This window comes from Bubalus bubalis, chromosome 13 (genome assembly GCF_019923935.1).
Source record: "Bubalus bubalis isolate 160015118507 breed Murrah chromosome 13, NDDB_SH_1, whole genome shotgun sequence".
NCBI lineage: Eukaryota > Metazoa > Chordata > Mammalia > Artiodactyla > Bovidae > Bubalus > Bubalus bubalis.
In genome coordinates, this window is record NC_059169.1 from 57,833,159 (window position 1) to 57,847,010 (window position 13,852).

The 13,852-nt window shown below is 37.1% G+C and overlaps 1 protein-coding gene across 12 annotated transcripts in view; it reads left to right on the forward strand.

Annotated features, from left to right (window-relative positions):
• Positions 1-13,852, forward strand: part of PAN3 (poly(A) specific ribonuclease subunit PAN3) — a 123,617-nt gene that overhangs the window by 82,458 nt on the left and 27,307 nt on the right. For 9 of the 12 annotated variants that reach the window (XM_025262879.3, XM_044927305.2, XM_025262884.3 and 6 more), the window contains 4 exons: positions 9,117-9,364; positions 10,588-10,644; positions 11,857-11,961; positions 12,709-12,766. In XM_025262879.3, the coding sequence (XP_025118664.3) occupies positions 9,117-9,364; positions 10,588-10,644; positions 11,857-11,961; positions 12,709-12,766 (468 nt within the window). The remainder of the gene's footprint in view (positions 1-9,116; positions 9,365-10,587; positions 10,645-11,856; positions 11,962-12,708; positions 12,767-13,852) is intronic. The other 3 variants (XM_025262876.3, XM_025262881.3, XM_025262882.3) reach the window with 1 other exon arrangement.

Genomic DNA, 13,852 nt, shown 5'->3' on the forward strand with positions numbered 1-13,852 from the left:
ATTCTTAGATGCCATGTCTCATAAAATGCACCCTGTCAGTGTAATAATAGCCTTTTGAGGGAAGGGAAGAGAAATTAGTATCATTAGAAATTTTAAAAAACTTTAATCAAGAAAAAAAATTTAAACTTCTGTATTGCTAGGATTCTTCCAAAACACTAATCAGGTCTTTAATTCTAATTGTCTTTAAACTCAGAGGTTTTCTGAGTCACCCTTGTCCTCAGCAGTTCTGCACAGCTTCGTATGACTTGTTTCTTCTTACAGTACCTAACTCTTTAGGGTTGATGGTAGAATTTAGAGGCTTACCCTAGGAATCCAGAAGCTTTGCACAGATGAATGCTTTAAACCTGGTGTACCATCCTCCTCTTCTTTAACATTTTATGTGTTCTGATATTTGGCAATTCTTCTGCCTTAAATCACATTTCCTCCTCATAACTTTTTCTTCTAGGTGTATTATTTTTTAATGACTTTTAGGGATTTAAATTTCGGTTAAACTCAACAGTGTGGAGTGCTGCAGTGGGTTGTAATAGTGTTCAAGGGACCTAGAGTCTACCTTCATTTCTACCTTCTCTGAGCTTATGTGCCCAAGCTCTGTCAGGCACCAGTTATTTAGTTTGTAGAAAGAGGGGAAAAGCTTGGTCTACTTCTGGCTTAAAAATTGGAAATCGTAAAACATTCTCCTCAAACCACTGGCAGTTTATGAAGTAGATTCCTTTTTATCTTTAATTTAAATAGTTGTTTAAGTGAGACTTAATGGAGTGATTATCATTAAACAAAAATACTAAGGATTTTTGAGTTTAGGATTTTTAATGATGTATTTTTTATTTATAAGGCAATGAAAACAATAACTTTAATATTGATGTAAATAAACATGCTCAAGGTTATTCAAAACATAAAGTTAAAAGAAGCTTTTTAAGGTAAAGTTATTAAGTACTCAAACAGCTTTTGTTTCTTAATTAAATACTGTGTCATGGGGAAATTTTAGTGTATATCAGAGAACTTCACTTTTAAAGAGCTGTTTTCCCCTAAAATCACTCTTATCACCTTAATAAACTTCAATTGATTGATAGTGTTTTCTCTGACCTTCAAATTGCCATTCAATTTTTAAAAACTTATCTATTAAGATGTTGAATTACAGTGTTACCATTTAATGGTCAGTATATATGTATGTGCTCTGGGTATATATACATTTATTGTAGCTATAAATATCTTTCAGGATTTAAGACTATTTCTTGAGGCTGCTTTCCAGAACTAGAATTTTTGGGGCAAAAGCTGTGCGTAGTTTTTGTTGAAAGCAGCTGTTTTTTTAATGTGTGCACCAAACCATAGTCTGGGTGGGGCCCAGGGTTACTCTGGAAGTCCAGCAGTTATTTACTGAGAATAAAGTTTTGTTTCATATACCTCTAATTTTTAAATAAGTAAACTTATGAATCGCTTCTATAATTTTAGTGTACTAGACAAATGTGCCAACTAATGATATCATGCAACCTTTTCTATTTATTAGTAGCTGAAATCTCATTATAAGCCACAACATACATGTTTTCTTTTACTGTGTATGTTTAGATAGTTCAGGTACTGAAGAAGAGAGCTGATAAAACACATAGGTTCAACTCCTTTTTATATGAGCTAAATTTAAGTTTTCTTTGCTGTATTTCCTAGCCATGAGTGTACATCGCTAGTTACATAATTTCTGTCAGTATGTATGAGCCATACATAGTGGAATCAATATAAGTCCATTGCCCTAACTTAAAGCTTACTTGTTTTTCCTTGAGGCATATGTTCAGATGTGAAAAACACATTTTCCCTGATATTTCTCTATAACAGTGTTTACCACAGAAAAGTGGTGACTGTACTGTGGTAGACAGCTCAGGGTATCTGTGCAGAAGTGAGTTAAGATAGCAGGCTGAAGACTGCTGTCCTTAACACAGCCTGCCTGCAAGGTTGGCCCTAGGCTGACGTCTGGGACCTTGGAGTTGGCGTGTTCCCGCTGTTCCCTAACTGATGAGGGTGGTTTCCTGTGCCTAGACCCTTTGTGCAAACACTGTGGTTTGTGCTACACATGTGCTTTCCTTCCGGGCGTGTGGGATTCTGGTGGGTGCTAGGCAGAGGGTGTTTGGGTGACCAGTCACCTATGAGGACATTGGTTGCCTGGTGGACCTTGGAGTCTCTGGTGGCCCTCCCTGAGTAGATCATTGCATGTGTGTTCCTGGAGGAAGAGTGACGCCTCACGAAGAAGAACCTGTAAGGAAGCCCCCTGGTAACCCCCCTAGACCCTGTTCTCTTGTGATCTGGACATGCACCTGCTGCTATGGTCAGTCATGGTCGTGAGCGCAACTCTGTGCCGAGTCTTTCCAGTTTCAGTCTGTTTCTGAACATGGGTGTGGTCTTACTGATCCCCAGTCAAGAAACTTTGTTCTGAATTTACTTAGAAACTGTAGGGATTACATTTTAGACCAGTTTATTTATGCAATCGTCGTTGACATCACGTGGAGAATTTAGCGCATTTCTGACGTTATTCTGTAGCTTTTTAACATTTTATTTTAGAAGTTCTATTCAGTAGAATAGAAATATCCTACTGAAATATTCAGTAGAAATCTGTCCTGTATATAGTATAGCTACCTAGAGCATCTTGGAGGTTGACAGGGTGTATGAATTGCAGATAACTCCAGACTTTTTACTGTCAATAATTACAATTAAACACTTATTTTAAACTCACTTTCTCCTTCTACTAAGAGCAGCTAGTGATAGAAATGGACTAAGAAGTAAAGTTTGTTTCTAAATCACTGAAGAGCAAGTCGGGGCAGGAGGGGCAGAAGGCGCCCTGAGCTCAATTTTGGAGTTGACCTTTTATACCCATCTTTTAAGTCATCATAAGCAATGTCAAGGAAAAGGATTTATTAATTTGTTGCGTGTTTAAGGTCCTGTTAGAATTTAGGAGTATAAACTTAGTGTCTGTTATTTGAGCTGTCACTGTGCATTGTCTTATTTGGGAGGGGGTGTGATTGGGGACTTAGGTTTAAAAAAATCCATTAAGTAAGAATTATATTTTTAGTAGTTGCTTTGGTTTTTATATTCCTGGTTATGATCTTATAAATTCTTTATTCTGATTTTCTCTTAAATGAGGCCCTGTTTGGGGTTAGAGTTGGCCCTCTTGTTAAGAAGATGATGCTTCCTCTGTCTTTAATTCATTCATCTGTTCAATAGGAGATATAGTTTGGTGATTTCGAATCTAAACCATTCGCCTTTGTGTAGCCACACATGACAATTTATTGCTGAGCATTTAGTTTGGTTATTGGAACTTTGATAAAGTTAACAACTTGAGTTACAACGGCATCTACAATTTTAGTTAAAATGCTAGTGTAATCTGGATTTACCCAGGCTGCAGAGATCTGCAAAGAGTAGTGCAAAGATACTCAGCTGCGTCAGAAGAATGCCCTTCATCTCAAATTCTTTCAAATTCTTCTTTCTCTTTCGCATTTGCTTGTTTGATGTTTACTTGTAAATAGGGACGACTGGCATCTATGCCACTTGACAGCATGAACTCTTGCTTTCTCCTCCCAACTTCTTGTTACGCTCAGATAATTCTGGTGGTGGCACTCCTCGTTTCCTGATCATAGCTATCACTGTACCAAGAAGATGAAACTTTCACCTCTTTCTTTCTTTTTGACAAATGTATTATGTGCCAACACCATGCCATTGAGGGTGTAGTTGGGAATGCAGAGAGGACTGAGGCACAGTTCTTCCTTACATAGAGACAGTTTGAATTGTGTGCTCCTGGCAGCGAAAGATAAAGTACAAAATGCTGGGAATAATTTTTAAATACGAGCATCCAGAGAATTTTTATAGAGTAAGAAAATTTTTCAGAAAGTTGACCTAGAATTTGCTGTGAGGATGGGGTCTAGAGAACTCATTGATGACAAGGAGTGATGTTGATGAGGGTGCCAGAGGAGGGGAAAGCCTTGAAGACTGTGGATCCGTGAAGCAGCCAGGCACCTTCAGGGAAGTTGTATTGAATCTTTAGGTGAATCGAAGAGGGTCGTTAAGATTTCAGTATAGTCTTTCTATCCATGACCATGGGCTCTCTCTCCAGTTCTTTTTTGCAGGCCTTTTAAAATACCCTCAGCTGGTAAGTAATCCACCTGCAGTGCGAGACACCTGGGTTCAGTCCCTGGGTTGGGAAGATCCCTGGAGAAGGGAATGGCTACCCACTCCAGTATTCGGGCCTAGAGAATTCCATGGACTGTATAGTCCTTGGGGTTGCAAAGAGTTGGGCACCACTGAGCAACTTTCACTTTTTTCCACAAAGTTTTATAATTTTTAGGGTTTTTTCTCTGTCTTTTGCATGCAACAGTTCCACCTGATTGGTTGCAAGAGGTTTGTCTTTACTTACTCTGTTCAGAACTCTTGTTGAGTACTTCTTGAGTGAGGATTTCTTAGTTCTTGAAAATCCCAAAGCTTTTCTTTGAATGTTGCTTCTCCAGTATTCTTGGTCTTTTTTGTCCTGGAAACTCACCTACTCATTCTACCTTTTGTGTATCTTAACCAGTCTTCTATATTTTCTAACCTTTATTTCTAGATTCTTGTCTGGTTTACTTTTCTTGTCTTTGATTATGTCTACTTTTCTATTTAACTCATCTGTTAAATTTTTTTTCTCCCTTTAATAGTTATGTTTTTTGCTCTTATCGAGTCTAGTTCTGTTTAAGAAGAACAAATAACAGGGATGTGTGTGTGTGTGTGTGTGTGTGTGTGTCTGTGAGTGAGATGTTTATCACTTTTTTCATGACCTTAGTCATTTTAGCTGTAGATTTTAAAAAATCTCCTTTATAGGTTTCTGTTATCTGGGATTCATTGTTCTGTGTGTTCTGATTCTCAGGGTGTTGATCAAGTATTGTACACACGTCATTCTTGGAGTTCCTTCACGTGGAGTTATTTTCTAGAGAGAGATCGATCTCTGTGTGTTACGCACTGTAGATGTGTTTTTTGAAATAGTTGGTGTGTGCTTTATCCAGGTGTCCATTGCCAGTGCAATTTAAATTTTATACTCATCCCTCACCAGGATCCCCAACATGGAATCTCCTGGGAATTTTCTCTCCTGCCCCAGTGCAGGGTACAGGGATTGGGTTTTCATTTCTCTTGACACCACCCCAGCCTTCTCCTCAGACAAGACTACCTTTTGCCTCTGTGGGCGGGTGGGTAGACATTTTCTCCTCCAGCAGGACTGATGGTACAGCTTTTCCAGACTCCTAGCTTTACACTGGAATTTGAATTTCGTTCTCCACGTTTTATGTGCTAAAGGCCATGTTTCATATGCCATTGTGAACATTAAAGCCTCAATTTGTAGACTCTGTATCTGGCCTAGGATGTGATTTTCCAGAGTTCCCATGATATAACCTCTAGTTCATAATTTTGCCTTAATTTCTTGCTCTTGGAGTTACTGTTTTTATTCTTTTTATTTCAGCTGTGTTTTAAAATGTGGATATTATATTTTATCTCACAATATTGTGTGTTCATAATTTTGGTTGGGGTTGAGGAAAGAGAATGCTTATTTTAGCATTATCTTAAATGGATGTTTGTATTTAAGACCAAATATTCATTTGGTATATATTAATATTGGAGCCATTTACTTAATGCATTCTGTCATTATTTACAAAAGTCTTTTTTTTTGTTTTTTTTTGAATTTTCAGGTATAGAATAATGTCCTCCAGAAACACTGATACTTTTGCCTTCATAAGTTATGCTTGAACTTTTTATATCTCCCTTTGTTTTGTTAATTGCTCTAGTTAATCCATCCAGTGAGCATTTCTGTTTTGTTCCTTACTTTTATTTGAATTCGGTTGTTTTAAGAAGGATTTTTTTCAAATGTTCTAAAGCAGTTAGCTTATCATAGCATAATTTAAATATCTAAGTTTGTATATTCACTTAATAAGAAATTATAGTGTAATTATTATATATAATGTCACCAAAATATCATTTTAGGAGTGAATTACAAAAGTAATGCAAAAAATAAATACACAAATGAAATATTTTTTAATTAGCTTATTGTTTTAAATCAAGATTTTCATTCTTCCGGATTGTCTCTCATGGTATCATCACTCTTTTGCTGTATTTGCCTAAGTGTTCCAGTGACTGAGTACTAATTATTAGCAGACTTGTAATAACCACAAGTAGCACCCTGCCTCCACCCCGCCGTATAAGGATAGATGGAACTTATAAAGGAACATTTACATGTGAGAGATGAAATCTGTTCGTTTCACCTCTATTTTTAACTGCTCATTTCTGTAGTAATGTTCTGTTGCATTGTGCCATCTATAGTGTTGTATTGGAGAACGAAATGCAACCCACTCCAGTATTCTTGCCTGGAAAATCCTATAGATGGAGGAGCCTTGCATGCTGCAGTCCATGGGGATTTCAAAGAGTCAGACACAACTGAGCGACTTCACTTTCTTTCATAGTCCTGTATGTGGGTAGTTAGTATTGTGTTGTGGTTATTGTCTTCACAATACCAGACAGAAAAACTCTCATCAAGCAGATAATATGCATATTTTACTCAGTTCTGTAACATGTTGGTAAAACACTTTGGTGCCACAAAGCTTTGCCCTTTGCGACTAGATTTGATGTTTCTGTAGTTTAGAAGTTAAATTTCATTTCTCGCTTACCATACAATTTAGTTATCTTGTTCTGCTTATGGGTTGTGATACTTGTTACTATTTGTGCATGTTGTGTTTTGTGTGTGTTTAAATAATTCCAGTCAGCTTCTGGTCAGATACATGAACTCAAATTTCAGAGCTGAAACTTTGTAGTAGAAAGCCACAAAATTAAGAGAAAGCTTGTTGCTTACAACTGGTAAATTCTACTAGTTTGTTTTTGGTAATCTTTTTCCACGTATTTAGCCTTAAAGAGAGAGTCTACCTTTTGTTTCACTTGTACCCCTATATAAGACTTAGGTGTTGGGCACCTGTATTGGATATTGGCTAAGAGTTCAGGCTTTGGAATCAGATCGACCTGAGGTTGAATCTTAATTCTTTTGTTTAATAATCTATATTTGCCTTTACAATAAATTTTTAAAAGTTATTTTTAAGTTAGTTTCTTCCTCTGTGAGGTGACTATGATATACCTACCTCACAGGATCTTTGTGAGGATTAAATAGGCTGGTATTTGTGAAGCACTTTGTTTAGCGCCTGACACATGGAAAGTGCTTAAGAATTGGTAGCTGTATTTGTTGCTGTTTATTTAATTCGAAGGTAGTAAACAAATTTACTCTTTGGTGACTTGGCCAGCTTTATTATCTAGGAAAGGCTTAGAGATTAGCTTTAGGAAACCTATCTAGATGTGTTTCATACTCGATAATTGGGGAGTAGTTATCTTTTGAAAATAATCCTCCCAATTTTTACAGTATGGATTAACCTACAGTTAAATGTATAATATACAGAGTTAGAAGAAAACGCAAAACTCTGGAACAGTTTTTTTTTTTTTTTTTTTTTCCTCCTAAATTAAGCCTGTATCTTAATAGCTTGGTTTCCTTATAAATACGTTTTTAAGGGTTTTAGACGTTAAGACATATTTGCAAATTCTTGACCAGTTATAATGTCAGTACAGTAGACATTGTGTTAACAGCAGAAAGAGTTAAGTTGAAAGTGTGGAGACTTGGGTTTGAGGCCTGGCTTCGCTATTGGCTACGTACATTTGTCCTTGGTCAGATAAAAAGCCCCCAATGTCTAAATTCTAATCTCTACTGTGGTGCTTGTGACCTGACGTACCTCACTTAGTTGCTCAGAAAAGCAGGTGACATAATTATGTCAGGACTGTATAGGAAGTACAGAGGGCTATCTAGAATAAAGATAAATATTATCTCAGTTTTCACTTTATTTTTGTTTACCTACATCTTTTCAAAGAACAGTGTTGATGTTTTATGAATTCTTGGTATTTTAAATTCATACTCCTGCTTAATGAGTCATATTTTTGTGACCAGAGGCATTTTGGTAACTTTTTTCTTGAATTATGAGATGGCCTATTATCCCAAAGGTGAAGAAGGTTTTCAATCATTCCCCAAATAGCCAGAAAATCATTTCTGGATAAACTTTTTTTTTTCCTGCCAGAAAGTGTAACGGTAGCTCTAGAAACTATTTTCAGTCTGCTCAGAACTGATCACCTCCATTAAGCCTTTGATGAACTCTACCTGGTTTTACTTAATTTGCATTCCATCTGCATTTATTCATGTAGTTTGCGGTATATTGGTTTATATTTGAGTGTTTCTGTGAGTCATTTTGTGTCTTCCTCATGTGACCTGGTCTTGCTTCCTCAGCTAGCCTGGAGTCTCCTCAAGGGTGAAGACAGTTGTCCTTCCCCGTTCTTCACTGTAAATTCATGATAGAGGATACTGTGCATACATTGCTTTCTTACTAGTTGTGTTTAGGTAAAACTTTCAAGAACAGAGTAATACCAGTTGGCCTAAGTATGCATCTGCAGAAATTTTATTTGTCTACTATAGTGTATGCCTATTTAAAGACAAAAGGCATCAAAATAGTATACTTCTTGATTTAAAAAAATACGATATTTAAGCTGCCATGTATTTCAACTAGGACTAAGTTTTCTTTTGCTTTTGCAAACCATTCTGTTAAATGTATTTGGCCCAAAGAAATCTAATAAATCTCATTAAGTAGTTTGATTTTTTTCATAGTAAATCATGTTTTAGGAAATGTGGTAATTGTATTGTTAATAACCACAGTTTTAAATGATTCTTTACAAAAAAAGGAATTTTGCCTTTTATAAAAGAAAGACTTTCATAAAAGGCATAATTTTATAGTCACAGTTATTTGTCATTTTTCAATTAAATTCATTTATTAAGTTAATAATTTTTATTGTTTCTCATGTAAACCTTGATATGGAGGAGACTTATTCTTACAGTAAATTTCCTAATTTATTTGGAATTAACTGTTTTTGAAAAAAAGAAATTCTTTACATTTGCTTTAATCAGAGCTTTCTCTAGGACAAGATAAAATTGTCTTTTTCCTTGCACTTAGAGAATTTTGCTAAATATGTTTTCTTCCAAATGAGTATTTGCATTTTAGTTTTCAGATTTTTTTCTCTAAAACCAATTTTCACTCTTCCGTCTACTTTAGGAATGTCATTGTCTGCTGGATCCTCTCCTCTTCACTCCCCCAAGATCACTCCACATACTTCTCCTGCCCCCAGAAGAAGAAGCCACACTCCAAATCCAGCAAATTATATGGTGCCTTCTAGTGCCTCTACGCCCGGGAATAATCCTGTTTCTCAGACACCATCTTCTGGTCAAGTGATCCAAAAGGAAACCGTTGGTGGGACGACGTACTTTTATACAGACACGACTCCAGCACCTTTGAGTGGAATGGTGCGTGTGCTTTAAACAAGGGAGAAGAGAGGGCCCTTAGAGCAGCTGCTTATTAATGAGAGAGACAAGGAGGTTACCCCCTCTTGTATCTTTTTACTGTGATGTGGAAAGGTAACTCATTTCTAACTCAGATGATAATTCTAATCTCTTCTTATTTCTTCAAAGTAATCTGTTTCTACAGTAATAAAACCTCTTGGGTTGCCATTCCCTTCTCCAGGGGATCTTCCCGACCCAGGGATTAAACCCAGGTCTCCTGCACTGTAGGCAGATTCTTTACCATCTGAGCCCCCCAGGGAATCCCAATAATAACTCTAGGTTTGGACAGATCTGGTTGTATATTCACACTCGAGTTTAATACTTTACAGCACGTCTTGCTGTAGGGATCCCCTAGTACTTGTGCCGGCTGTGATTGCCATTTGCTGACACTTGTTTGTAAGTGTAGGTAGACTCACCTCTGGTGAGAAGTTAGAGAAGTTGATGGTTTCTTAACAGTAGTGACTGAAAGCAAACTGATGGTCAATACTTGGAAGGTGAGGCAGTGATTTAATAGCTGGAACTCAGGGTGATGGAGCACATGGCAATAGGAGGCCTCCAATGTGGGTCACTGGTCGAAGGAGGAGTTCAGGGAGCCCTGGTTAGAGGTAGGCAAAGGGCCACCAAGGACTGCAGTGAGAAGGGGGGAGCGGGCAGAGAGGGAAGGTCATGTTCCATAAGGTGTACCTTTGCAGTTTTGTAATTTTGTCCATGTTCAGAAATTATTTACCCATAGAAAAGTAAGTAGTAGATGAAGCTCTCATGAATAAGAATGCCAGATTCCATTAAAATATGAAAGATGGTCTACACCATAAACATTGGACAAAATCATAGCTAATAGGCTTATATGAAAAGTATATTTGGATTTTAGTAAGCAAGCAGATTTTGATCCTGTAAATTAAATTAATGATTTATTTTTGGTTGATTACATTTCATATTTTACTGAAAGACAGTTTGAGTGGAAAGAGAACAGCTTTTTATTTTTCCTCTTTTAAGAGTCCTAGTTCTGCCTTCGTGTTGTGACTCTTGAATCTTAGTGTCTCTGAGACTGATCCCCCAACTGTAAGTGACCACCGTCTGAGAAATAAATGTGAAAACATTTATGGAAATACTTGTGAATCATGTGAAATGCTTTCTAAAAAATAATTAAGCAGCTAATAGTTTTTTGTTCTGTTTTTGTTTTTGGTCAGAGATCTTTCAAAAATTATCACAGAACAGCTTGCCGAGCAGAAGGTCAAATAATTGAGGTAGAGTAGAGACTTTCCTTGGTTCTTTCAAGTAAGAATTCCATCAATGTTTTGCTTTTGGGGAGGGGGTTATTATATTTTGTAATTACGTACATTTTTATTTTATCACATTTGTAGAAAAAAGTTCAGTTTAACCTATAAAGAGATTCTTTTGTCACAAAACTGTCTCAGCTGTTTCTGTGGATATTATACATAGCACATTTTCACAATGTTTTTACCCTTCACACAGCTCTTAAAAATACACTCCTGGTAAACCTGAGGTAGTTCAGCCCAACTGTACTGCCTGATGTAAGGAAACCACGGCCAGGGAAAGGAGGCACTGTTCTCCTTGCAGGTGTAGTTAAAGGAAACCTTTCAAGTATTGCAAAACCACTTCCTGCTTGAGATCCAGAGCAGAACAATCATCTGAGGGCAGTGGAATCAGCTGAATTCATTTTTAAAAGAGAAAAAAAGGGTTTGTTTCAGCTTTAAATATGAAAGGATAAAATAGAAGATATTTTAGGGTGTACTTTGATTTTGTGCTGTGGACCAGTGGAGGGAAGGAGAGGCAGAGGAAGATGGGAAGAAAGCAGGGTGGTGGGAAGAGCCCAGTTGAAAGGATCCAAAGACATGAGGCTGGCAGTAGAGTTTAGTGGCTTTGTTGTAGTTCGATTGGAAGGTACATACTCTGTCGCATCCTTCTGTTCACCTCCACTGCTGACCCAGAGGATGCTGGTCCTCTTTCCTGTTCTAGTCTGAGGTGTTAACAAGCATCTAGATAACAACTTTGTTCAGTTTGGCTGCAGGAGACCCTTCCAGAGGGCAGTTCCTCTGGGCGGCCAGGGCAGAGTTACTCCATGCTCTGACTGTTCCCAAGCACCTTTAGTATCTATTTTCTTCCTCTCTTCCAATTACCGTTTAAAAATACTTGCAAAAAACTACTTGTGCCTCTCATTGGAGGTAAAATTTTACCATATCTGAAGAAATGTCTCCTTTCTTACTAGAGTTTAAAAAATAGATTATTCCAATAAAGATTTTAAAACTGAATTCATTTAGAAAGTGTGCTAATAACAGCTATTCTCTGAGTGAATTCTCTTTAATTCACTGTCATATAAAGATTAAAAGTATCAATTTATCACTGTCATTTAAAGATTAGAAGTTTATCACAGTAATGATAAAGCTTATCAGTTGAGAAAAATTGATCATTCTATTTTCCCCTTCCCTATCTTTTAGGTATTTCCTAACTACCACATCTATCCTCCAACTGCACCTCACGTTGCTTATATGCAGCCAAAAGCAAACGCACCTTCCTTCTTCATGGCTGATGAACTGCGACAGGTACGCTTTCAGAAGAACTGGAGAAACAACAGAGCTCCTTTCAAATTGTATTATTTAATTAGATATGCTGTACTGAAGCAGATAGAGTTTATGAGTTCTAATTGATGTATTTATTTAAGGAAACGTGTTTATCAAGACATTTGCAGGTAATACGAAACATAGAATAGCTATTTAAATGGACCACCATTTTGCACCTCATATCCTGTGCATTGAAAAGCCTCTGAAGTGTGTAAAATAATTTAAATGATTTCTGATCTCTAAACAGATTTTTGCTAATATCTGTAGTTGTTAGCTAATAAATAATTTGGCCTAGAAAAGAACATTTTAAGAAAGCTCAAAATTTTCTACAAAGTAGGTTTTATAAAATAATTTAATTTTGTTGTTGTTAAACACATATTACTTGATATGTAGGATTTTATTTTACTCTTAAATCCTCAGAAATGTTTTTATTTCACAGAAGTAAGTTGCACCCCCAGAATATTGTTTGTGGAGTGAACTCTTGACCACAGAGCTCGCTGTAGGCTCTGGGCTGTGACACTGCTACTTGAAACCAGCTCGAGTTACGGGCGGGTCTACCTGGGACTGGAATTTAGACATTTTTCCAGTATTGGAAATGTTATTTCACGATATTAGTATTGAAAAGTGCACATGCCAAAACTATTAATGGTTATGCTAGTCAGTTACAATAAAAAGTCCATATTTCAGAAGCTGTGTTTAGATGTAAATGAACTTATTTTCTTTTCTTAGGAGCTGATAAACAGACATTTAATAACAATGGCTCAAATCGATCAAGCTGATATGCCAGGTAAAATGCAAGTTGATTGATCCTTCCTTTTAAAGAAGAGTATAATCCTTACGTAGTCCCACAGTTTTTATGCTGTAAGCCAGCTAATTAATTACTCTTTAATGAATGTATTTGTTTGAAATCTAGTTAAGAATTCCAAGATGCCATTGGTCATCTAGAGTTTTTCAAATAAGTCTACATGTGACGAGATTCTAGTTTATCCAAAAAATAGGCAGTTTTAGAATTTCCACTGTGATTTATCTCACTGTGTACTAGAATGTTATCTTTTGAAACCTGACAAAGTATAGGTACTTAAGTAGGAGTGATTGTTGTAGTTATTATTGAGACTGTGGCATGCCCCTGTACTAAGGCTTTCTGTGTGTAAGTTTTTTCTTTGCTAAGCTCCTGTGGTGTACTTGCTAATATTATCACCTCTGTTTCGTTTGTGAGGAAACTGAAGGTAACAGCCGGGTTAAGTAGCTTGCCTCTAACGTCAGTGACTAGTAATTGTCTGACCAAATCAGGATTTAAACCTATATTCTTTTTGGCTGAATTGTAGTGTTTCTCAGAGAGCATTAAAAGCTCTTTCCCTAGCTTATTCTGTAAAGGCAAGATTAAATGTGGTTTATTTTAGCAAAACTTTATAAATAATACAGCAGGAATACATTTACTGTAGCAGTAATCTCAGTATGCTGCTGCTGCTGCTAAGTCGCTTCAGTCGTGTCCGACTCTGTACAACCCCATAGATGGCAACCTACCAGGCTCCCCCGTCCCTGGGATTCTCCAGGCAAGAACACTGGAGTGGGTTGCCATTTCCTTCTCTAATGCGTGAAAACTGAAAAGTGAAAGTGAAGTCGCTTAGTCATGTCCGACCCTCAGCGACCCCATGGACTGCAGCCTTCCAGGCTCCTCCGTCCATGGCATTTTCCAGGCAAGAGTACTGAAGTGGGGTGCCATTGCCTTCTCCGAATCTCAGTATACCTGGTTGTAATCAAGGACTCAGCACAGTCACCTGTGTATCTTCTTGACTGCTAAAGAATTCAAAGGAGTATGTCTGGCTATTATGTTTCAAGACTGATCTTTTCCACTTTAGATGGGCAGGAAACT